Genomic DNA, 23,554 nt, shown 5'->3' with positions numbered 1-23,554 from the left:
TGACACATTTATGATCCTTTTATTGTGAAGGGTTCAGAGCGGGACTCGTCTGCTGGACTCAGAAACACTTTTATTTTGAAATCCATGCAAACCATTTTGTTTTTATTCAACGTTTAATGTGTGAAAATGAAGCAGCTGTTCTCCGGTCCGCAGCAGACCCGATGTGTTCCGGAAAAACCCGGACCGTCATCCGATCCTCCAGGTGTGAGCTGAGGCGGGATCATGCGGCGGCCTCCACAAACACTCGCCGTCACACGGCGTCTCCATCAGAATCTCTTCTGGAAAGTTTCACTACACCAGAACCAGAACTTCCAAAGGACTTCGAGGATAAACTCGTCAATAATTACTCATGTTTACATGAACATAAATAATTATTTCAAAATAAAATGTAGGCTCCACCCCACCTGTCCATGGAGGAACAGGCGGCAATCACCATAGCAACCAGTGACTCAGCAGACGCCGCCAAAGCCAAACAAGATGGAAGATAAAACGGGTTTCTGACATTCAAAATAAAAGCACAGCTTTTCACAATAAAAAAAGAGCAATCAGGATCTGATGCTTCGATGGAGGGGTCGGCGCTGCGCGTGGCGGTTTGGCGTTCACTCGGGCGGGCTTCGCTTCACCGGACGCTTTGCGACATGTGCAGCGGCGTCAGCATCTCCTCAAAGATGGCGCCCTTCACGTTGGAGCCTCTCAGGTTGGCTTCCTGCAGGTCACAGCCGGACAGGTCGCAGTTCTGCGGAGGAAAGCAGGAAGTTCTGAGGCTTCTCTTCAGGATCCACCAGAGAGGAAGGCTTTCTTTCCCATCAGCCTTTGCGGCGGTCGGGGTTTCATAACCTCCTGACTGTAACGCTGTAACGTATCCACAGGTGTGTTTCCTCACATTTAGATCAGCTGCAGCTTTTATTTACGGCGAAAACCTGAATCCTACAGTAGTCAGATGACTGTAACCACGGCAACGATGCAGGTGTGCGTGCACGTTTACCTCCAGGTCGGTCCCGGCCAGCGTGGCTCCTCTCAGGTTGCAGTTCTTCAGTTTGGCGTTTTTCAGTGTGGCGACTCGCAGGTTGATTCCCGTCATCTGACTCCCCTCCATGTCCACGCCCTTCAGGTTAGCGCCTGCTCACATGCACACACACAAGCACGCGCACGTGAGTAAACAACAACATCAGCAGCTTCTGTAAACACCTGAGGAGCTGCTCCACCTTCCAGGTTGGCTTTGATTCCTGCAGGATCCTCGAAGTTGCAGCCTCGCAGCGACGCGCCCTCGGCGTTGGTGCACAGCATCTTCACGCCCTGCAGGTTCGCCGACTGCAACGTGCACGCACACACACACACACACACACAGTCAGAATCCACCACACTTAGACGGAGGAGCAGGAAAAACCAGGACAGGAACGACATCCCACATCCAGGCAGGCCATGGACAGGTCGGCCCGCTCCAGGTTGGCGCCGCTCAGGTTGGCGTGCGACAGATTGGCTCCTCTCAGGTTGGCCATCTTGAAGTTGATGTAGCGTAGATCCAGACGGGACAGATCCGCTCCGCTGAAGTTCAGGCCCTGGAACACAAAGCCGGGTCAGCTCTGGGTCCAGTAACAGACGTTAAAGCAGAGCTCCCCCTGCTGGACAGACCGGGCATCAAAGCTGGATCGAGTTTCAGCTTTTCGTCTGGATCTCAGAGGAAGTCCAGACGGTTCATCTGGAGTGATCGGCTGATCCTGACGGATCTGATCCGATCTGCACTCGTCTGGATGAAGGAGAGGATCCTTCAGCACACCTCCGTACCTGACAGCGCAGCTCCGACTTGGTGGTGGTCGCCAGCAGGAAGCGGATGAACTCCTTCCGGGTGAGGGGGGAGTGGTCGTCGGGGGGCTGGCAGGACTGATCGGGAGAAACAAAGCTGTGAGGAGGTCGGACCAGGACACACCTGGGCGAGGAGAACACCTGCCGACCTTGATGAGCGTCTCCAGCTGCTCCGCCAGCTGCTCGATCCCGAAGAAGCGAGCCTCTTCCAGGACTCCTGCGGAGGACAGGGGGGGTGAGGAAGCCGGCGTGTGACTGAGCGCCCCCCTCCCCCGGCCTCTGCCTCACCCAGAGGGTTGATGCCCTCGTTGATGATCAGCTGACCGTGCCGCAGGTAATTCAGGATGGGCTCAAAGTACTCGGGGCTGCGGTCGATCAGGTACGCCCCCGCAGCGTCCCGCTTGTTGGCCCAAACATCTGCAGCACAAACCAGAACCGTCACCTTCAGCCGCACGCCGACCGCCGCCGCGCAGACGGGCGTCACCTTTGCCCCGGAACATGTGTGCCAGCATGCTCTCCGGCTCCTTACTGACCAGCGTGCTCCTGAGCAAACGGAAGGGGGAGGGGGGTGAGCACCTGAATGAAGGAGGACACCCCCCAAAGAAAAGAGGCAGGGTGGGCGGGGCCACGTACCGGGTGGTGGTGAAGCAGCGGCCCCCCACGTTCAGCGTCAGCCAATCGGTGTGGGTCTGACCCCGCCATCCGCCGTCCTCCTGGGGGTCTGCAGAACCAGCCGATGATGTCATCAGACACCCTTTCACAATAAGACTCAGGACAGAACTGGAGTTCATGAAAAATCCAAACAGTTGATGAATTGATTCCATTTAAATGTTTTTAGGTTTCATTTTAGAAATACTGATTTGATCATTTTCATGGATTAAATATTATATTTCCTTTAGTGATTTTTCAAACGTAATAATTCAAATAGTTTAACCTTTTTCAGCTAAAATCCCCTAAAATGAGTAAAATAATCTTTCAGGACCAAAAAGATCCTCTGATGATCCTCATGAACGAGTAAACAGGTGGAGAACCTGCTGCAGAACCTCATTCAGAAACATGAATCCTCGTTTCATTCTGTAGAGTTCAAAGTGAAGATCAGAGAATGAATCCACACACGGTGAATCAGCTGTAGAGTCGCCTGGAGAATGATTACTCAAGTAGAAAGAACTCGTTGAAAACTCCGGCTGTAACGAGTATCCGGATACTCGGATGTCTTTGATCTGGTCTCAACAATTCGAGTGTGAATATTTGTGACGTCTGAGTTCACTGATTCACAACATTTAGAAATGTTGTAGAGAAGTAAAAAAACCTTCCAGGTAACGTAATCATCGCTCCCTGAAGTGAACATTTTCAGGATTTGTTGTTAAATGATCCAAATCAACACAGATGTTTAGGTTTTGTTTCCTGCTGGAGTTAACCAGGAGAGGGACGTCGTTTAAAGGGATAAATACATTTCTTTCTGTCTAAATCTTTGAGTTTCAGTTGTTTGATTGATTCTGATCTCCTATTCTAAATAAATGATGGGAATTAAATAAAGATCATTTTAAATTTCAGATTTCCAGTAAAAAGACGTTCAGGACTATAGTAAACGGTAAGAATTCCGGTCGGATCTGTGAATTGCTGATCTAGATTCATGATCTGGATCGGATCACCAAATAAATTAAGATTAGGACCTCCTGCACACCTGAGAACAGGTATGCAGGCAGAAAGCTCAATGATAGAACTGTGTTTACCTGTGAAATAAATGATGAAAACGATTCAAATAACAAACTAACAAAGTAAAAGTCCTGGATTATCAGCATCAAGCTGTTACTGAAAGAGTAAAAGTTTGATGCAGAAAAAGTACTCCAAGGGCTCGAATTTATGAAGTAAATACCTTTAATCTAAGATCAAAGGCTCGTTTGAAGTCTCGCGATAGTTTAAAAAGATCTACTGAACACCTGAGGCAGGTAGACGGTCTGCTTACCTTCGCAGGAGTCTTCCTCTGAGATGAAGAGCACATCATCATCTCTGCAGAGACACACAGGTTTACCTCAGCATCCAGGCCCCGCCCCCCGGGCACGAGCGGACACGTTCGGCTCACCTGATGAGCGACACGTCGTCGATGAGGCCGCCGTTCCCGTTATAGACGCTGGAGGCTCGGACCCCCAGCTTGGAGCTGGCCGTACTCAGCAGGTCCTCCATGGACCCGAACAGCGCCACCACCTGGAAGAGAGCGGCCGACGCTCCGACTACAGCCTCACACCGGACATGTTCCCGCCGTAACGCTCGTCGACTCACCTTTCCGTTGGTGGAGGTCCCGTTAACGAAGAGCGTGACTCTTCTCATGGCGAACGAGGAAGAACCGCCGCCCGGCGGAGCGTCTAGCCACGAGCCCGCTCAGATTCTCGGTAACGACGCTCCGCTTCCGCCCTCCGCACTGACCGCTCCCGGAGGTCTGAGCGTCAGCCAATCAGCGGCTCGAACAGAAACCCAACAGCCAATGACAAATGAGGGAGGGCGGGATCTATATCCTGATAATTTAACTGGACGATTGTTTGAAGTAAAGCTAATCTTTAAATATATAAATACTTATTTTATATTTGAAATATTTTTCATATAAAAAAGGACTCATTTCATAAAAAAATTAAAAGTAAAAAAAACTATGTAATTTTTGAATCTTTAAAAATATTAATATTATATATTAAAAATCTTGTTCTTGCAAAAAATCACTTTATAAAATATTTTTAAAATAAATATTATTTTGTAATCTTCAAAAATATAAATATTCATGTATTAAAAATATTTTTAATCACTATAAAATATAAAAAAAACAAAATATTTTTGAATCTTAAAAATATAAATATTTATTTTACATTAGAAATATTTTTCCTTTAATAAAATTAAAGGAATCTCTTTATAAAATATTTTTAAAATAATGAATATATAATTTTTGAAGGGGCTGCACGGTGGCGCAAGTGGTTAGCGCTCTTGCCTCACAGCGAGAAGGCCCCGGTTCGACTCCCGGCTGGGACCTTTCTGTGTGGAGTTTGTATGTTCTCCCCGTGCATGCGTGGGTTTTCACCGGGGACTCCGGCTTCCTCCCACCGTCCAAAAACATGCTTCATAGGTTAATTGGCGACTCTGAATTGCCCCTAGGTGTGAATGTGAGAGTGGATGTGTGTGTGATTGAGGCCCTGAGACAGACTGGCGACCTGTCCAGGGTGAACCCCGCCTTCGCCCATCAGCAGCCGGGATAGGCTCCGGCACCCCGCAACCCCGAAAGGGAAGAAGCGGTCTGGAAGATGGATGGATAATTTTTGAATTTTTAAAATAAAAATATGATATATTACAAATATTTTTTAGATAAAAATTGATATTCTTTTTGAATCTTCAAAAATCTAAATTCTTAGTCACTTTATAAACAATAACATATTATTTTTGAGTCTTTAAAAATATATATTTTTTTATATATTACAAAAAATTTATTGTAAAAACAAAATAAATCACTTGATAAACATTTTTAAATAGAAAATATTTTTTTTATCTTTAAAACTGTAAATCTTTGCATATGAAGCAAATATACCCTAAAAAATGTGCATTATTTTTACATTGTTTAATATACGATTATATTTTTAAAATATTTCATTGTACCTGAGACAATGACGAACAAAGATATCTATCAGTTCAAGAATATGTAGGTCTTTATTTTGAAGCACAAGTTTCACCTTTTCAGGAGCTTCTTGTTTTCACAAAATAATTCTAATGTCAAATAAATTACACACTTCAACCCACAAACCCCAAAGAGAAAAAACCTGATCAGCATTAAGCTTCAGTTTCTGTTTTCAGCAGCTGGACTTCATGAGTGACGCCTCATGATGGAGGAAGAAGAACTGATGGGTGAGAACAAACAGGAAACTGCAGCCGCTTGTTCACTCCAAACAATACAGCATTTTAAGGCCTTAAAAAGTACAGAATTCAAGCCCTTTTTAAGAATAAGAAATGTTAAACTGATCGGAATACATCTCATCTCTTCTACAGATGAATGAGGATTTCCTGAATAATCACCAAAAATTCAATCAAACTCCTTATTTGTACAACAGAATAATCATGTTTTTATAGATTATCTTTGCACATTTCTGCTGTTTTAGAATATTTTCTCCGCAGAAACTTCTTTGGACGGCGACCCTTCAGCGATTGGCTCAGCAGCCTCCATCTTTGACCGCCGCGTCTTCCTGCCTCTCAGAAAACTCCCAGAAGGCACCTCTGATGAGGGAACATGGGGGAGGAGAAGACCCACAGCAGATTTTCTTGACTCCGCCCTAAACGCCCCCCAGCTGTAGACGGAGTCACTCATTGCCGCCGTCCTCCGTGTGGGCCCCGCCCTGAGCGGCCCGCTCGCCGGCGTGTCCGTCTGGATAGTTGAGGATTTGTCTGCTGGTCTGACCGACGAACTGCTGCTGTCTGTAGTACACCTTCAGCCCCCCCTTGATGAGCACGAAGGCGATGCCCCCCTGAGGAAACACGAAGGTCAGAAGGTTTCATGACGAAGCTGAAGCTCAAACAGGAAACAAAACTGGAAGTTCTGCTGGAAAACAACACAGGAGACATGTTTGTTTGTTTGTTTGTTTTTGCATTTAAATTATTAAAAACAAAATCAGATTTTAAATGCAGAAATATAAAAACACAAAGTTCAAAATCTTTAAAAGTTAAACATGTTATACTTTAAGTATTTTATGACATGATTTTTAAACATTAATTTCTAGAATGATTGTAAAAAGTTATTTTTTCTAAGTAAACAAATATCAGTAATTAAAAAAATAAAGCATAACTCTGGTCTGTCAGTTTTGATGTTTTAAAACGGATTTATTTTAACATCATTTAATTAAATAATTAAAGAATCCAGATTCGAGTTTTAACTCCAACAAACTTCTGATCTGGACCTAAACTCTCTAAGTTTAAGATTCACTTTCAGATCTTTGCTCTAAAAAGGTTTGGTTTGTCTGGACTGAGCATGCTCAGTAGACAGGAAGTCCTCACTGAGCGTGCCCAGCAGACAGGAAGTCCTCACTGAGCATGCTCAGTAGACAGGAAGTCCTCACTGAGCGTGCCCAGCAGACAGGAAGTCCTCAGAAGGTGTTTGTGATCAGAACTTTCTCCCGATCGGACCTGCAGAAGCTCCAGAGGAATTCTCACCAGGATGGTTCTCTGCAGGTTGGAGGAAACGCGCCGGAACAGCAGCCGCCCCACCAGGCTGGCGACGGACGGGAAGATGAGCGCCCCGCACAGAGTTCTGGACACGGACATGTGATCCTCTGGACCGGGTCTGTCGGCCCGAGACGGGAAAACTCTGCAGCCTGAGGAGACGTCAGACTGTCAGACTCTGCGGGCCTCGGTTCTTCAGAACCAGGATTATTTACCTGAGTGGAGGTCCGGTCTGCTGCAGAACCGCTGCCACAGCCGCACCACGGAGTCCTCCCAGCGGATCATCTTTCCCAGAACCAGCAGCACCGGGATGGTGGGCAGGCCCATGAGCAGAACCAGCGGGTCGGCCCGCTCCATCACATACAGACCCTTCTTATGTCCCACCACCTGTAGGGGGCAGCAGGGAGGTGAGGGAGGAGCGGCGCCGCAGGATGACGCTCTCCATCACCTCCACATACCTGCATGACCGTCACGGCGCCGTAAGTCACCGCGGACCAGTACGCCGTCCCGACCAGAACGCCCACGGCGGCGAAGGGACTGACCCGGGACAGAGCTCTGTCCACCTGCTGCAGGAAGAACACCAGCGGACCTGAGGAGAGCCACGCCCCCAGAACTCCATTAAACTCTGTAACGTCACAGACAATCTGGTTCACAAATCAGATCAGACTCTTCATCTGAAATCTGGATTTCCTCCTGCAGCTCCGGACCGGAACATTTCTCTGAACTGGGGGTCAGAGGTTAAAGGTCACGCCTCAGGCTGTGGTTACATCAGTGGATTCCCATCAGCATGAATGAGGACGGAATGAGTCGTGGAGACACGATGTAAACGCGTCTGGAACGGTGCAGAAAACTAAATCATTATTGATTATTATGAAAAGACGACTGGGAACGCTTTGGAAACGGATCCGATCGGGATCGGAGCTTCAACATGCTGCCGAACCGAAGTAATCTATTACAGTAACTGGATACTTTCTGCTGAAACACAGAATCCAGAAAGAAACATTAAAGAAAAATAAATAATAAAACATGCATAAAATAGAAATGTAAAAAAAAACATATAAAAATAAATCAAATAGAATTAAAGATTAAAATTAAAAAATAACTTTAAAAACAAGATTTTCAGTCTTTTCAGTAAAATATAAGCCAATTATTTAAAAAAATGAATTTAATATGAAACAAGAGTCTTTTCACTTAATAAATAAATAATAAAATAATAATAAAATAGTATAAAATAAAAAAATATTAAAATGACAAAAACAGGACTTTCAGTCTTTTCAGAACAACAAAATGAACAAATCTTTAGCGCCTGTTAGAGCGCCGGGGGGGCGGCTCCTCCTCACCCATCTTGGGGAAGACGATGTGGTACTGCGTGCCGCACTGCGGACAGCTGACGCCTCCCGCGGCGTTGCTCCTCTGCTTCTCGTCCAGCCAGCGCTGCAGACACGTCTGGTGGATCCACTTGGTGCATCCTTTACACCTGCAGGGGCTCACCCACTCGGCGGAGACGTCGTCCTGCTCCGTGGCGAAACACACCCAGCAGTGTCTGCACAGACAGAGGAAGACGAACCGCTGAGAGACCAGCGTCAGGGACGGGCCGTCAGCAGGACCTCCAGCCCAAAAACCCTTCAGCAGGAACCTCATGTGGTCCAGCAGAAAGCGGACGACCACTCTGCCTCTGGGCCACCTGTGTTCAAGTGAACCGTACCAGAGTTCATCTGCAGCAGACCCCTGCTCTCTGGGAGGTCCTGATTGGTCCAAACCAGAGTTCTGGTCTGCTTTCACACCAGCAGAACCAGGATCAGACCTGGATCAAATCAGACTAGATCTGGATCCCAACAGGACTAAATCTCAAAGAGAACCGGACCGGACCGAAGCTACCAGAGACCGTCTGCTTACTTTTCTGTGTTCTCAACCGGCGGCGCCATGCCGATCCGTCTGCTGTCAGGAAGGAGGAACCATCAGACTCCAGCCGGACCTGGAAACAGACTCAGATTCAGGATTCTGATGCACCAGACGCTAAAACCACCATGAGAGAAGATCGGCTAAACGCTCCTCAGCATGTAGAAAAACAATGTTTAAAATATCTTCAGTCAAACTGATCAAAACCTCTTTAATGTGACTCCAAATCTGAAAATGATTAAACAACACGAGGATCGGAGGTGGAAACTGTTGTGATTTTTGGTTGTGGTGCACCTGAAGCTTCTGTCACCTGAACGTGTCGTTGTGTCACCTGATAACGTCCTAACAGAACATCCTGCAGGACGTCCCCACTGTGAGCAGAATGAGGGAATGGAGGGAAACGTCCCGATCCTCGTTTAGACTGAACGGATGTGGGTGAAGTCTCTGAGGACGCAGGTACTTCCGTTTCCGCTGGATTCCTCCACTCGTCCTAACTTGACTTTACTGACTTTGCCTGGAGGTTCTGAGAGGGAGGAAACAGTAAACAGATTGAGACATTCTTGTTTCAAACTCATCTGAGGGAAAAACAAATATCTGATCCTCAATACTTCTGACATGAATTTTAAGGTCAAACTCGAACTTTCAGACAAACAAAGGAACAGAAAGTGAAGCTGAAACTTCCCAGATTAAAACATTAAAAACAAACATTTTACACATTTCACGTCTGTTAATGTATTTGTTATCTACTTTGGTGAAACATTATTGTCTGTTTGGACATCAGACTCTCTTCAGATTCATGTCTGTCCTTAAACCGACATGTAAACAAGGTGAGCTTAGCTCAACTTTAAACCCAAATTGAAGCTCACGCGACACTTTAAAAACCAGCAGCCAAACTCAAACAAACGTCTTTAAATATCATTTAAAATCACACGTATCATGATAATAAAGTAACTTCTTACCAGCCGGTAAAAAACCCCAAAGGTAGTAAAAATAGCACTCGACGGTTGCCTGTTATGATCACGCGGAAATGTAGCGGAAGTACCGCCTTCTTTGGGCGTTCAGACGCTTTCCGATTGGTCAAAGGCAGTGACGCAATGTGCGGCGTTCACTGCAACTGGGAAATGTAAACCATCATAATATAGACGGAAAAATGTTTAATTTTTGTATTAATTTGTATTATTTATTAATTCATCATTATTACTATTTATTTTTTATTATTGTAACGATTATTGTTTTAATTAATTTAATTAATTGTAAAAAAGTAAAACAATATTTAATTTTGTACAAAGTACAATGTAAAAATATACATTAACAAATCAAACAAATATAAACCGTAATATCTTATTAATAGAATATTATCTCAATGATAGTATGAAATTAAATACATTAAAAAATAAAAACATTATTTAAAAAAATGAATTCACATATACTTTAAACTCCAAATAATTACGTGTCTTAAGTGTTCTAGATTTTCATTTATTTTTTTGGAGGAAAATGTGCATTTACGGATATGAAATGTAGCTTGTATTATCAATAGATTCAACATAAAAAATGACAATGAGAAAACCAAATAATCCAAATCTGTGGGTGTCGGTAATAACAGTGACAGCAATGAGGTGAAACCTGTTTTTATTTGTCAAACTAAATTATATTTGGTCAGATCCTTTTGGGTCCGGATGTTAAATAACCATTTATACTTTAGTTAAAACTCAACGTCAGCTGCAGTTGCAGCATAAAATCAACACTCAGTTTACTATAACTGTAGTTGATGTGTGTTTAATGTCATGTAAAAATGTAAAAATAATCAATCAATAATAACAAAAACAATGTATGTATTAAAAATAAAGAAGCTGATGATGAACTCTTCATGCTTTCATTTCCAGCGTCCGCATGACCACCAAACGATCCGATTGGCTCCAAACTCCATCAGTCTATCAATCCCGCTCTCTGATTGGTCAGTTCCTGTCAGCAGCCAAGCGGATGTGTGGTTGTTTTGGTTGGGGGGCGGAGCCTCTTGGAGCGGCAGCAGCAGTGAGGAACGGCGGCGTCGAGTCGGCGGACGGACTGCACGGTGACACGGCGTTTCTCTTTTCATGATTAAAACACTGACGAGCGAGCGAGACGCGCGCGGACCTCTAGAGACTCGACAGAATCGCCCAGTCCGTCATGGAGTCCTATGACATCCTAGCTAACCAGCCGGTGGTCATCGATAATGTGAGTATGATGATGTCATTCATCCACACCCAAAGCCAGGCCGCTGCCTGCTAGCTGCTAGCCCCCGGTAACCATTGTGTCCCCGCGCGCTCACACGGGCCCGCGCGGCAGGTGTCTTCGCGGGTCAAACACAGCGCGGCTGAACGCGGCGCCCGCACGAGCACCGCAGTCTCTGCGGGGTAAAGAGCCACGCAAGCTGGACGGGACCTCCCGGCTAGCTTCCGATGCTACGTGGCTAGCCGAGACGTCTGGACGCTGTCGGTCTGTGGTGATCGGTGCTCAGCACGGCGGCGGGAGGCTCATCATGAGCCTGTAGCTGTGCAGTAAACGGGACGAGCTGCAGCGGGAAATCAGAGACACGCGGGAATGAACGGCAGACGTAGAAAAACACGTAGGAGACCGAGTCTGACGCTGCTGCAGGCGGACCTCACCTGCAGAACTTCACCTGCAGGCGGACCTCACCTGCTGCCGAACTTCAGCACAAACCGCTTTGAGGTCCAGAGTCTGGACCCCCCCCCCCCACACACACACACACACGATTTGTCTGGACTTTCTGTGTTTTAGTGCAGAGATCGAGTTCAGAGGAAGCTAAGCTGAAAAAAAAACACCCAGCAAACTTTCAGCAAGTTCTTCCAACTTTGGACCAGAACCCCTGATGAGAGTTATGGAAGCATCAGAATTAAAGGGGGCGAGGGACCAAGGTCCAAAACTGTAATCATCAGGATCAGAACCAAGAGAACAGAGGGAGTGTCTGTTCTTGTCTTCAGGCCGGATCTCATGACTGTGTGTGTGCGCATCTGTGTGTGTTCTCAAATGTCAAATCAGAGAACCAGACAGAGACGCTGAGGGGCTCGTTACTCCTCTAACATTCAGGAGATCTGGTCCTACTCAAGATGATCCACAGAGATCTGGTCTGCTGTGATGTTCTTCTCACAGTTCATGACAGTCGATTCTCATGTAGACGATAGAAAACAAGAGAATGGAGTAAAAGTCTGTAACCTAACTTTGTGAGGACTGGAAAAAAAAAACATTGGTATTTGTTTATGTGTCGTTCTGAGGACCTGAAAACATCTGTGTTTGTTTATGTGTCGTTCTGAGGACCTGAAAACATCTGTGTTTGTTTATGTGTTGTTCTGAGGTCCCAAAAAAGCCATTTTTGCAGCGACGGATTTTTCAAAAGCACAAAAATGATTCTGCACGTTTCTGATAAACGTACAGATGTTTGTGTACATGTGTGGATCTGACAAATGTAACACACCTGTGAGAGGATGAACCGACACACGTGCGCGTGTTTGCATGAGACGCTCTCAGTTCTCTGATCTTTGGCGTTTCTTCTGTCCTCAGGGTTCAGGAGTCATCAAGGCTGGTTTTGCTGGTGACCAGATCCCCAAATACTGTTTCCCTAACTAGTAAGTCCCGCCCCTTGTCTGTGTTTTACCTGTATCCGAGAACTGACCTGACTCCTCCCTCCTGGCGTTCCAAACAGGAAGTACCCTCAAAATTCCATAGACTTCTATAGAGAAATGATCAGTCGTTCTGTCAGAATAAACATTCTGGTTCTGATACTTTTTAACATCATTTTTTTCTGAAGTTCAAGTTATAAACTAACCAATCAGATTCCTCAATAAAAGTAGGCGGAGCCTGCTGGTCCCCACATCCAACATTCAAAACGTTTGACAGATTTTGTGTAGCCCACTATCAAGTGGAAGGGGCGTGGCCTTCCAACATCCTCAGTCCTGATTGGTGAGAGTGGTTGCCATAGAAACCACAACCCAGACCGACCCGGACCAATCACTGCTCTCTGTCAACGACTGGCTCCAACATGGCGGCGCCTGTCTGGTGAAAAATGTTGATTGAATCGACTTAATTTGGTTGGAACCAGAAGTAAACTATTTTCTGTTTTGGGGGTGTGGTCACTCTCACTCGATCCAGTTCTCTGATACTGTCGATGGTTATGCAGTGCTTTTATACTGTCATTAAGCTCAAAGGGCTTCACAGTCAGTCCCTTCCACACACACACACACACACACGCACCCATGCACACACGCACACACACACACCCATGCACACACACACCCACACACACACCCACGCACACCCCCACGCACCCCCCCCCCCACACACACACACACACATGCACTATTGTACCAACACAAACACACTCATGGAGGCAGAAGTGGTGACTTCCTCAGAAATGTTTGCTCTGTTCCTGAATCGCGGTTTGCCTGCAGTGTGGGACGTCCCAAGCATGTGCGCGTGATGGCGGGGGCCCTGGAGGGAGACCTCTTCATCGGACCCAAAGCAGAGGTACCAGAGATTTTCAAAATAAGAGTCTCTGAATGAAAGTTTGCCTTTTATCAGCCATCAAACTATCAATGAAACCAAAGTTTGTGCTGTTCGTTGCTTTGGGGGAGGAACGTTTTCTGAATGTCTGTTTGGTTTAGCAGCAAGCTAAAGAATTGATGTTTTTGATTCAAAAAGATCTTTATTTAAAAGTTTTAATGACAGCAACTGGTTTGGGTTGGTTCCTAACCGGCTGCTGTGTGTCAGGAGCACCGCGGCCTGCTGTCGGTGCGCTACCCCATGGAGCACGGCATCGTGAAGGACTGGAACGACATGGAGAGGATCTGGCAGTACGTCTACTCCAAGGAGCAGCTGCAGACTTTCTCCGAGGAGGTGAGCCGCGCTCCAGGGCCAGGGGACGCAGTGAGCATGCTCAGTAACGGCGTGTGTTTCCCGTGCAGCATCCTGTGCTGCTGACCGAGGCGCCGCTCAACCCCAGCAAGAACAGAGAGAAGGCTGCAGAGATCTTCTTCGAGACCTTCAACGTTCCCGCCCTCTTCATCTCCATGCAGGCCGTGCTTAGCCTGTAAGACTCCGCCCCCTTTTACCGCTCTGCAGACAGCAGGGGGCAGACAGCCACACGGATGGAACTCGGACGTCAGGCAGAAATAAAAATAAGAGGCTTCATGTAGAAGAAACCAAAACCTAAACGAGAAAAGTTTCATTACCTGAATGTGATCTCTGAAGCTGTTTGCTGGAGACGCTAAAGGCATTTATTTTAATTGCTGAATTAAGTCATGAACGTTTCGAACTTTGATACAAAATTTGCATAATTTTCAGAAAGTTCACAAAGTATTTAAAGAATTTCACGAATAAACGCAACATTGCTAAATATTAGCTTAACTCCAAATTATTCGAAAAAACCTCTGTAGATGTCAAATTAGCCAAAAAAATTAATGCATTACTAAAATATTGCCCAAAAACTTCAGTAGACACTAAATTAGCCAAAAACGTTAGCATGCTGCTAAAATATTAGCTTGAGTCCTAATTATTATTATTCCAAAAAACCTCCGTAGATGTCACCTTAGGTAAACAAGATCACATGTTACTAGAATGTTAGCTTAACAGAATTAGCCTAAAAAACCCAGTAGAAGTCAAATTAGCCAAAACGTTAGCATGGTGCTAAAGTAGTCGCTAAACTCGGTAGCATTAATGTCTCAAACCGGCTTTCTTTGAGATGAAGTCTGTCATGTGGACGCTCCGCCCCCTACAGGTACGCCACCGGGCGGACCACCGGCGTGGTGCTGGACTCTGGCGACGGCGTCACCCACGTGGTTCCCATCTACGAAGGCTTCGCCATCCCTCACTCCATCATGCGCGTGGACATCGCCGGCAGAGACGTGTCGCGCTACCTCCGCCTGCTGCTGCGCAAAGAGGGCTACAACTTCAACACGTCCGCCGAGTTCGAGGTGGTCCGCACCGTCAAAGAGGTGAGGGGGCGGGGCCTCAGGCGGGCGCTGATCCAGCTGCAGGAGGTCTGACCTGAGCTTTCCGCAGAGAGCCTGCTACCTGTCCCTGAACCCCCAGAAGGACGAGACCCTGGAGACGGAGAAGGCCCAGTACGTCCTGCCGGACGGGAGCACTTTAAACGTGAGTGCAGACCCCGCCCCCCCGGCCTACCGCCAGCAGGAACGCTGACCCCGCCCCTCCTGTCTCTGCTCAGATCGGACCCGCCAGGTTCCGTGCGCCGGAGCTGCTGTTCCGACCCGACCTGATTGGAGAGGAGAGCTCGGGGATCCACGAGGTTCTGGCCTACGCCATCCAGAAGTCGGACATGGACCTGCGGCGCACGCTCTTCTCCACCATCGTGCTGTGCGGCGGCTCCACGCTCATCAAAGGTCGGCGCTTTATTTTGAAGGTCTTCTGAACATTTGGAGGTCAGCCGTCTGACCGCGTGTCTCTCAGGGTTCGGCGAGCGGTTACTCACCGAGGTGAAGAAGCTGGCCCCTAAAGACGTGAAGATCAAGGTGAGTTCTTAGGCAGCTTCAAGCTCCGCCCACAGACAGAGCTCTGACTCCCCTCTGCTTGCCCCCCCAGATCTCGGCCCCCCAGGAGCGGCTGTACTCCACGTGGATCGGGTAAGACCAACCTGTGGCGTTCTGTGATCTCATTTTTGATGGAGATGGCGGTGTGGGGGAGGGGTCGGGGGGTTGGTGTCTGAAGGTAACGCTCTGCCCCCCCCTCGCAGCGGCTCCATCCTGGCGTCTCTGGACACCTTCAAGAAGATGTGGGTGTCCAAGCGGGAGTACGATGAGGACAGAGCGCGTGCCATCCACAGGAAGACCTTCTAAGAGCGGCAGGGGTCCGGCGCCGTGCAGACGCCCCGCCCCCAGACGCCCCCGCCACGCTGCTGGAGGGCCTCGTCTTCAGCCTCTCAGCCGCATGTTGGTGTGCTGCTTTCCATGGTGACCCCCCTCCCCCACACACCATCACATGCGGTCGGGGGTTCTGGGGGCGTGGACTCCTGAAGCGGGGTCACTGTCAGAACGTTTCCATTCCAGACCCTGGCTTCACAACGGTTCCTGTTTGTCCGTAGCTTCTCCTGTTTCTGCTCGGAGCCGACGATGAAGGCCTCACTGTATTATCCACCATCATCATCATTCATGGGGGCCCGCCCCCGCCAAGCCCCGCCCCACTGCCTTTGATCTGACTCATAGAGCGTGTGTAGAATTCTGTTTTTCGTCTTTGATTTCAAACTTAAAGAAAAACAAACAAATCTGTGACATCATTTCCTGTCCGGCAGCACAAACAGAAAATTCTCCAGGGTTTGGCTCCGCCCCCACAGGTAGAAGCTGGGTTGATTTTTGCAGCGTTTGAGACACAGCCCATGACCCCCCCTCCATCTCCCCGTCAGTCTTCTGATTTCCCAGCAGCAGTGAAGGGGTCATCCACGCCCGCCTTACCCGGCGCCGGGGCGTCCGCGTCGTCTCCGGGTGTTTTTTAGAGAACCTGAAGCCGGCAGAAGAGCAGAAGGCCTCGTGTACAGTCGGAAACCACGTGACGGAAAATGTACAAAACTTTCTTCAAGTGTTTGCTTTTACTTTTCGTAAATTCAGTATAATAAATAAGTTAATGGCTGCTGCGCCGACGTCCCGTTGTGGTTTTTCTCTGGGTGGGGAGGGGGGTCCTGACCCACGCTATGATGGTCTCACTGCCATGCTTCCCTTTGTTCATAGGATTTCTCTGCATACTTCATGCCCCCCCCCACGTTCCTTCAGTGTCTGGGTTTGACCGGCTGCTGCTCCGGTCTGATCCAGCAGGGGGAGCTGCTGCAGTTTGTTTTGTGCCGCCATAGCGCACCAACATTTTTCTACATTGCAAAAAAAAAGTACATTTTTAAGGAAAAAAAATTGCAGATAAAAATATTTAATATTTGCTTTTAAAAACTTTTTTGCCCTCAGATAATATTTTTGAGTTTGCAACACAAATGTTTGTAGATCAGCTGTGGCTCATCTTGCGTTAACCATATCTTTGATGTTCAAAATCCTAGGCAGCGACCAGCGAGTTAAATTGTCTTTAGCAGAAAAACCATCTCAGCTCGTCTCCGTCCAGACGGATGTTACATTACGATTAAGATTTGTATCAACAAACTATAGTATTTTTATGAATAAAACATTGAAAATATATATATTTTTTACAGGTATATATTGTTTTTTTTAACTTTGGCCAAAAGCAAACATGAGTTCTTAGAAATAAGAAACTATGAAAAATAAGATTAAAAGTTAAAAATGACATTTTTCTGCTTATAAAGTTTACTTTGGTAAACCATCTTTTCCTCACTAACTACTGATGTTAATCTAATCTAAAGACAGTGTCATGCAGCAGAAGAAAGTATTTTGCTTTACATCTTTTTTTTAACTAACAGATCTTAAAGAAAATCATTTTTGCTCTGCAGGATTCATTGATTACACAGATCTATTCTACAGTTTCTGGTGAATCTCCGCCAATAATTCACTAATTTGACTAAATAAAACTTATATATGTTTTATTTAGTCAAATTATATATATATATGTGTGTGTGTGTATTTTAACAATAGTTTGATAAAAACAGGACTTTGATTGGATAGAATTTAGACCAATCAGCAGGCTGTTTGACGGCATGAACATCAAACGAAACAAAATCAAAGATAGGATAAAAGTGAGATGAGCCACAACGCTTCTAAAAACGTTTGTTCTGCAAATGCAGAAATATTTTATGAAAGCAAATATTGAATATTTTAATTTACAAGTTATGAAGTTTTAATCTTAAAAATCAACATTTTGTTTGCAATTCAGAACATTTCGATCTCAAAACTGACTTTAGCTTCAATAATCTTTAGTCCTTTGATAAAACTTCAGAGATCAGAACCCTTCAGATGAGCGGAGGAACAACTTCTGTGTCTGAGCGCTGCTGATGCTGCAGAGGGGCGGAGCCTGTTCTACACGCCGACTTTCACACTTGAAGGTGAGGAAGCTCTTTCTGAAACGTCACTACACCTGAGAGAGAAGGTCACGGCGAGAACGAACGCCAGGAAACCGTGAATCTGCCCCACGGAGGCTTTCCTGCAGCTTCAATCGGCTGAAGCTCTAAATGTGAGTCTGAAGCTACACTCAGATGAGAGACTTCAGCTCAACCTGAACGAAGCTTCCTGCAGGACCAGCTCACCTGAGAGGTTCACCTGTCCAGATCTGGAAACCAGAGAGGAAGATCTGAGGTTTGGATCCGGACCTGCAGGACCTGAACATCCAGGGTCGGTTCTGGAGCCGCATACAGATCTTTAACTCCTCCGTTGAGGCTCAAGAGTTTTAATCTGAAAAACTGACATATTTCAGCTTTATTAAACCAAAATAAAAGTCATGTCAAACAGTTGAAGGACAGTATGTGTCCCTCCAGGATCCTGACTACATTACCCACAATCCTCCAACAGCCGTTTGGCCTCATAGTTGACCAAAAATGAACCATTTTGACAAATGTTTGAGTTCTGTTGACCACAGAAAATCGATCTGACGTCAGTAAACTCAACCAGCATCTAAAGGGCAGTTTCTATTTTTGGATACAAAATCAAGGATTTTAATTAAAAAACATGATAAGGATCACTTCGTTTTCTCTGGTTTATTTATTCATTTAGATTTATGAATTTCTGGTTGAGATGCAGCACAAATGATGGTTGTGTTTGTTTATTTGTCATCACTGCTGACATTTCACCACCTATACGACACTGAGACGATCTGATGTGGAACAGGAAGTCTTTTATTTTGAAAGAAATAAAACTTTCTGGCTCCTGCTGGGATCCTGTCAGTAAGAATCCTCCAGAAAGACTCTTTTACTGTGAAGGCTGCAGAAGTTCAGCTGTGAAGAGCGTCTGTCGTCTGTAGATCTGGTCTGAACCGGTTCCTGTTCCTGCAGTCGCTCTCTGGACCTCCAGGGACAGAAAAGTTTTATTTTGAAGTCTTGTTCTCTTCTATTGTTGTTTGTGAGAAGAGACGGTAAAGGAACTAAAACATTATAGGAGGGGGGGGGGGGCAGGTTCCTGTGATGTAACATCCATTCGCTCTCTGGGGGCTCTAGTTGTCATGGCAACAGTGGAAATGCAAAGTAGCCCAGCATTATGAAGGTGTGGACCCCCCCCCCCGTTCATGACACAAACAAAGATGTAAAAATCCAGAGAGACCCCCCCCTGACTGTGGGGGGGCGGTGAATCTCCCATCAGAACCGGAGGAGCCGGTCTCTGGACCGCAGCGTCTGCTCAGAAATGAAACGTTTCTGTTTCCATTTGCATTTCAAAGGAAGAATTCGGCGTCCTCCTTCACAGCTTCCTGTTCAACAAACTGTCGTCAAAACCACAGAAGGATCAGATCAGAGGGTTTCAGTCCCTGGGTCCGGTTCTGGACGGGTTTGGATCAATTAAACGGGTTGGAAAAGAAAACTTTTCAGTCTGTTCCAGATCGGATTGTTTTCTGTGCTGGAATACTTTCTTCAGATGTGACTTCAGGTTTCACTGATCAGAAGATCAGAACCGTCTGCAGAACTGGTTCTTTCATTCTGGATCATCTCTTTATCCTCTGTTCTGAAGGATTCAGGTTCTGCTGGAGACGTTCCAGGAGGAGCTTTGATTTACAGGTTCTTTCAGAACTTCAGTGTCTCAGATGATTCTTCTTTCACTTTTTTACAGAACATTCAGACCAAAACGGGACGAAGGAGCTGAAGTTCATCCTCCTGAACGCTCTTCTGACATCAGACGTGTTTACAGCATCGAACAGGGAGAGAAAACATCCACGGACCCAGACCAGACCCAGACCAGACCCAGACCAGAACTATACCAGACCAGATCCAGACCCAGACCAGATCCAGACCAGATCCAGACCAGACCAGATCCAGACCAGATCCAGACCAGATCCAGACCAGACCCAGACCAGATCCAGACCAGATCCAGACCAGACCCAGACCAGACCCAGACCAGATCCAGACCAGACTCAGACCAGACCCATACCAGACCCAGACCAGATCCAGACCAGATCCAGTCCAGACCCATACCAGACCCAGGATCAGCTTTCACCTCAAAGTTTCTGCCAGAAATGACAGAACTTCACTTTTTTATCTCAGGAGAAACACTTCAGCAAAAACATCTGAAGTTTTCCGTTTCTAAAAGTTCTTCTGAGAAATCTAGAGTTCTACTTATGAACTACAGTTTGTATCAGAGACTTCTGCACGAACGACGATGAACTTCTGTGGTTCTTACAGATCTGAAGGTTTCGCTTCATTAAACCAAACTGTCAAACTGATGGAACAAGATGAACTTTATGGAACGTGAGGAGTTTGTTTATCAGTAATATGTCATTCTGGGTTGGTGGAGAAAGAAATCATCAGATCACTTCAGCTCAACACAAACTGAATCCACAAAGAAGAGGAAGAATATCCATTTATTGTTCTTCTGACTTTTGTTTGGATAAAACAGCTGCTGGAAAAAATATTTATGCTCAGGAATTCTGTAGTCTTAGCGTTAGCATGCTACACACGCTCCAGCTACAGCAAAACTGGTCAAAACACAACAAATGTTAAAAACCCCAAAGGATTGTGGGTGATCTCTGGTTCAATCCTGGAGCAGAAAAGATGATGAGTCAGAAAAACTCAAATCTGCAGAAAGTAAAAACACTCGCAAGAAATGAATCTAATCGAGAACGATTCCATGAAATCACGTAGTTTGAGGAAGAATTGTTTTACCAAACCTGTTGGTAGAGTTCTTTTTCTTATTTAAAGAAAGTCATTCAAATTTTAAGAACCGTTGGTTTCTTTTTGGGACCGTTTTAGAAGTGTATAACGCCCCACTCCCCCCACCGCCATTTGGGTTTGGGCCCTCTCAGAACCAAAGACTGAGCCAAAACAGAACAGCCTGTTCCAACAGCTGCTCATGTGGGGGCGCTATTGTCCAACACAAGCCCTGACCGGAACAGATTAAAGTCCGTCTGGTTCTGACTGCAGTGAACCGGGCCAGAGTTCACCTGGAGAACAGTCATTGTGATGGTCTGAATAAACATTTTAACATCTTCTTGATGATCCTCCTTACATTTATTTCTGTAGTTCAAGATCTAGATCATGGGCCCCCAAAGGTTACCCTGTGGCTCCCCATGGCTGTTGAAGCCGCAGAGTTTAGTTCAAACCTCTGACCCGTTTCCCATGATTCTCTATGGTGTTCCAAAACGCTGTAATATACTTTCAGCCTGAGGGTGGCGCTGTCGTCGCTGTCTTTGCCTGCAGCTAACGGTAAAACAACCCCAAGAGAGTCAGAAACTTTTCCTGTCAAACCCTCTTCCAACAAGCTCCTCCTGATTGGGGAGGGTGGTTGCCGTAGAAACGCCTCAGAACAATCACTGCTTACTGACGTCTGGCTCCAACATGGCGGCGTCCTTATCAGAAATGAAAAAACAAATGATTTAACAATTTAATTTAACGGGAATAAACCTTTTCCATGGATGGCAGCACATTCACTCAGTCCAGTTCTCTGATACAGTCGATGCTCCAAACCCAGCAAACGGCTTAACGCTGGTGAGCGACAGGAGTCCCACAGGGCTCCGGGTTGGGCCCAATCGTGTTCTGTGTCTTCATTAAGGCTGTCTCTGCTGACACATTAGATTAGATTAGAAATGGTTTATTTCAATCAGTCAAGAGATAAAAGGGACATTAATGTGTAATACCATCATAGAGACGTGTCAAACACAGGATAACTAGACATCAAGAGATAGATGGCCTGAAAGGGAGTGGGAGGAAGTGAACTTATATAATCCACCCGACTCCACCGTAACATTTCCTTTATAATCACATCCAGTCGGTAACTTCAGGTGAGTCTCGGTTTTTCTGTTTTGTAGAATTACTACTGTAATAATGTAGTAATTCTGTGATATTTCAAGTTTCTAATCGCCTAAAGCCGTGGAAGCTGGAGAGAGAGAGGAGCACACGTCTGCTCGTGACCCGGAAATAAATAAATAAATGGACATTTTCCAACTACAATCAGTTTTTAAATAATTCATTAAAATGGGGGAAAAATAAAATGTTTTAAATAAAGTTTTAGTGGGGTTCAAGTTAAGAACTGAATTGAGATTCTGGGAATTTGGATTTGAGATCATTTCTCATGATTGGAATAACAGAGTTGATGATGGAGGCGGTCCAGAACCAACTTCCAAATGATTCTAATGAGCTCGTCTAGAACGGATTCTCAGTAACTAGAATGTAAAGTTCTGGTTGATGAGTCCGACTGCAGCAGAACCGCTCCAGGTTCTGGGAAGGATGAGTACAAACACAGTCCTCCGTTTTCTGGGTTCTTCGAGGCGTTAAACTTCTTTTCTGGAATCATTTAATGTATTCACAGTTATCAGGATCTGAACTCCCATCAGTCTGTTCTTCATCCTCCATCAGTCTCTCTCTCATCCTCCATCCGTCTCTCTCTCATCCTCCATCCTGCACTGAGGACATTGGACCGGAGCGACCATCACGAGGACTACGACCTCCAGAACTCCATCACCTGTCAGATGAAACATCAGAGTCCATTCGGTTCTGGTTTTAGAACTTCTGCATCTGTGACGGTCCTTCTGGACCGCAGACACTTCCTGAATGTCCACTCTGGTGACCTCCAGGTCATGAAAGGACTCCACAAGCCCCGCCCTCAGACGTTGGCGGGGAGGGTTTTGGTCAGTAAGGAGGAGCTGGTCTCAGTCCGGGGGGAGGGGACGCAGATCCTGTTGAGCGACGTGGCTTTGGTCACGCCCTCGCTGCCCACCGTGGACAGCGGGAAGCTCTCGTAGCTCTCGCCGGGCCGCGTGCCGCACTGGCAGCGCTGCAGCGTGGTCCTCAGCTCGCGCTGGAAGTTGCTGTTGAGGAAGCCGTAGACCACGGGGTTGATGCAGGTGGACGCCATGGCCGTCAGGTGGCAGGCGGAGAAGACGGCGTCGTGCTGGCAGTCGGGCAGGGCCTGGTGGTGCCAGTCGAACAGGGTGTTGAAGACGTTGAGGGGGAGCCAGCACAGGGCGAAGGCCACCACGATGGCGAGCAGCATGGCGTTGATCCTCTGGGCCCCCCGCGTCCTCCGGCTACGCTCCAGCATGTCCCTGAACGGCACAAGCACACACCGTGGTCAGACACTCCACAGGAAGCACTGAGGGCGTACACCGGGGGGCGGAGCAAACACCTGCGCCGTCGCAGCCGCAGGAAGATCCGCAGGTAGCAGAGCAGGACCAGCAGCAGCGGCAGGCAGTACTGGAAGATCAGCAGGGAGGTGGTGTAGGCCAGACGGTGTTTGTCTGAGGGCCACAGCTCCATGCAGATCAGGTGATCTCTGAGGGATCAACAACAACAACACAACAACAAGAAGTGTGAGTGTTGTGTGAAACAGTGTGTGTGGCAACAATGTCACACTTTTTCACATCAACTCTGAAGTCATTCAATCTGACCATCCATCATCCATCCACCATCCATCATCCATCCATCCATCATCCATCCATCATCCATCCATCCATCATCCATCCATCATCCATCCATCCATCATCCATCCATCATCCATCCATCATTCATCGATCATTCATCCATCATCCATCATCCGTCCATCATCCACCATCCATCATTCATCCATCCATCCATCCA

The 23,554-nt window shown here is 46.6% G+C and overlaps 4 protein-coding genes across 5 annotated transcripts in view; 1 reads left to right on the top strand and 3 right to left on the bottom strand.

The window, feature by feature from the left end:
* On the bottom strand, nucleotides 1–4,267 carry kctd9b (potassium channel tetramerization domain containing 9b). Its single transcript, XM_024298947.2, has 12 exons — nucleotides 4,084–4,267; nucleotides 3,887–4,008; nucleotides 3,770–3,813; nucleotides 2,437–2,524; nucleotides 2,288–2,346; nucleotides 2,092–2,220; nucleotides 1,953–2,020; nucleotides 1,786–1,881; nucleotides 1,410–1,559; nucleotides 1,206–1,311; nucleotides 986–1,119; nucleotides 1–736 (listed from the first exon to the last, which is right to left on the bottom strand). The coding sequence occupies exons 1-12, from the start codon at nucleotides 4,129–4,131 to the stop codon at nucleotides 620–622; spliced, it is 1,161 nt and encodes a 386-aa protein (XP_024154715.1). The 5' UTR covers nucleotides 4,132–4,267; the 3' UTR covers nucleotides 1–619.
* Nucleotides 4,268–5,464: 1,197 nt separating this feature from the next.
* march5l (membrane-associated ring finger (C3HC4) 5, like) lies at nucleotides 5,465–9,981 on the bottom strand. The gene is made up of 8 exons (XM_024298948.2): nucleotides 9,846–9,981; nucleotides 9,197–9,409; nucleotides 8,884–8,962; nucleotides 8,328–8,530; nucleotides 7,446–7,576; nucleotides 7,203–7,374; nucleotides 6,979–7,139; nucleotides 5,465–6,296 (listed from the first exon to the last, which is right to left on the bottom strand). The coding sequence occupies exons 3-8, from the start codon at nucleotides 8,910–8,912 to the stop codon at nucleotides 6,132–6,134; spliced, it is 861 nt and encodes a 286-aa protein (XP_024154716.1). The 5' UTR covers nucleotides 8,913–8,962; nucleotides 9,197–9,409; nucleotides 9,846–9,981; the 3' UTR covers nucleotides 5,465–6,131.
* A 907-nt stretch (nucleotides 9,982–10,888) lies between these two features.
* actr1 (actin related protein 1, centractin) lies at nucleotides 10,889–16,531 on the top strand. The gene is made up of 11 exons (XM_024298946.2): nucleotides 10,889–11,100; nucleotides 12,445–12,509; nucleotides 13,332–13,407; nucleotides 13,651–13,776; nucleotides 13,845–13,969; nucleotides 14,657–14,873; nucleotides 14,941–15,033; nucleotides 15,107–15,281; nucleotides 15,349–15,410; nucleotides 15,481–15,521; nucleotides 15,632–16,531. Exons 1-11 carry the CDS (start codon nucleotides 11,053–11,055, stop codon nucleotides 15,732–15,734), a joined length of 1,131 nt encoding a protein of 376 aa, XP_024154714.1. The 5' UTR covers nucleotides 10,889–11,052; the 3' UTR covers nucleotides 15,735–16,531.
* A 3,793-nt stretch (nucleotides 16,532–20,324) lies between these two features.
* Nucleotides 20,325–23,554, bottom strand: part of npy8ar (neuropeptide Y receptor Y8a) — a 24,156-nt gene continuing 20,926 nt past the window's right edge. For both annotated transcript variants that reach the window (XM_024298943.2, XM_024298944.2), the window contains exons 4-5: nucleotides 23,103–23,249; nucleotides 20,325–23,022 (exon numbers count right to left, since the gene is read on the bottom strand). In XM_024298943.2, the coding sequence (XP_024154711.1) occupies nucleotides 22,581–23,022; nucleotides 23,103–23,249 (589 nt within the window). In that variant the 3' untranslated portion in view covers nucleotides 20,325–22,580. The remainder of the gene's footprint in view (nucleotides 23,023–23,102; nucleotides 23,250–23,554) is intronic.

Source organism: Oryzias melastigma, linkage group LG12, assembly GCF_002922805.2.
Source record: "Oryzias melastigma strain HK-1 linkage group LG12, ASM292280v2, whole genome shotgun sequence".
Lineage (NCBI taxonomy): Eukaryota > Metazoa > Chordata > Actinopteri > Beloniformes > Adrianichthyidae > Oryzias > Oryzias melastigma.
Note: the sequence above shows the minus strand (reverse complement) of the source record. Positions and strands in the feature narration are given on the sequence as shown.

What these genes read in the sequence shown, in the direction of transcription:
- kctd9b (XM_024298947.2), bottom strand. Translation starts at nt 4,131, where the DNA reads ATGAGAAGAGTCACGCTCTTCGTTAACGGGACCTCCACCAACGGAAAG. An exon ending in CGCTGCTTCACCACCACCCG is followed by an intron (nt 2,347 to 2,436) that starts GTACGTGGCCCC and finishes CCGTTTGCTCAG; the next exon opens with GAGCACGCTGGTCAGTAAGG. An exon ending in TGTCCATGGCCTGCCTGGAT is followed by an intron (nt 1,312 to 1,409) that starts GTGGGATGTCGT and finishes TGCACGTTGCAG; the next exon opens with TCGGCGAACCTGCAGGGCGT.
- march5l (XM_024298948.2), bottom strand. Translation starts at nt 8,912, where the DNA reads ATGGCGCCGCCGGTTGAGAACACAGAAAA. An exon ending in CCGGTTGAGAACACAGAAAA is followed by an intron (nt 8,531 to 8,883) that starts GTAAGCAGACGG and finishes CTGTCTGTGCAG; the next exon opens with ACACTGCTGGGTGTGTTTCG. An exon ending in CATCGTCTTCCCCAAGATGG is followed by an intron (nt 7,577 to 8,327) that starts GTGAGGAGGAGC and finishes GGCTCTCCTCAG; the next exon opens with GTCCGCTGGTGTTCTTCCTG.
- actr1 (XM_024298946.2), top strand. Translation starts at nt 11,053, where the DNA reads ATGGAGTCCTATGACATCCTAGCTAACCAGCCGGTGGTCATCGATAAT. An exon ending in AAATACTGTTTCCCTAACTA is followed by an intron (nt 12,510 to 13,331) that starts GTAAGTCCCGCC and finishes GTTTGCCTGCAG; the next exon opens with TGTGGGACGTCCCAAGCATG. An exon ending in CTGTACTCCACGTGGATCGG is followed by an intron (nt 15,522 to 15,631) that starts GTAAGACCAACC and finishes CCCCCCTCGCAG; the next exon opens with CGGCTCCATCCTGGCGTCTC.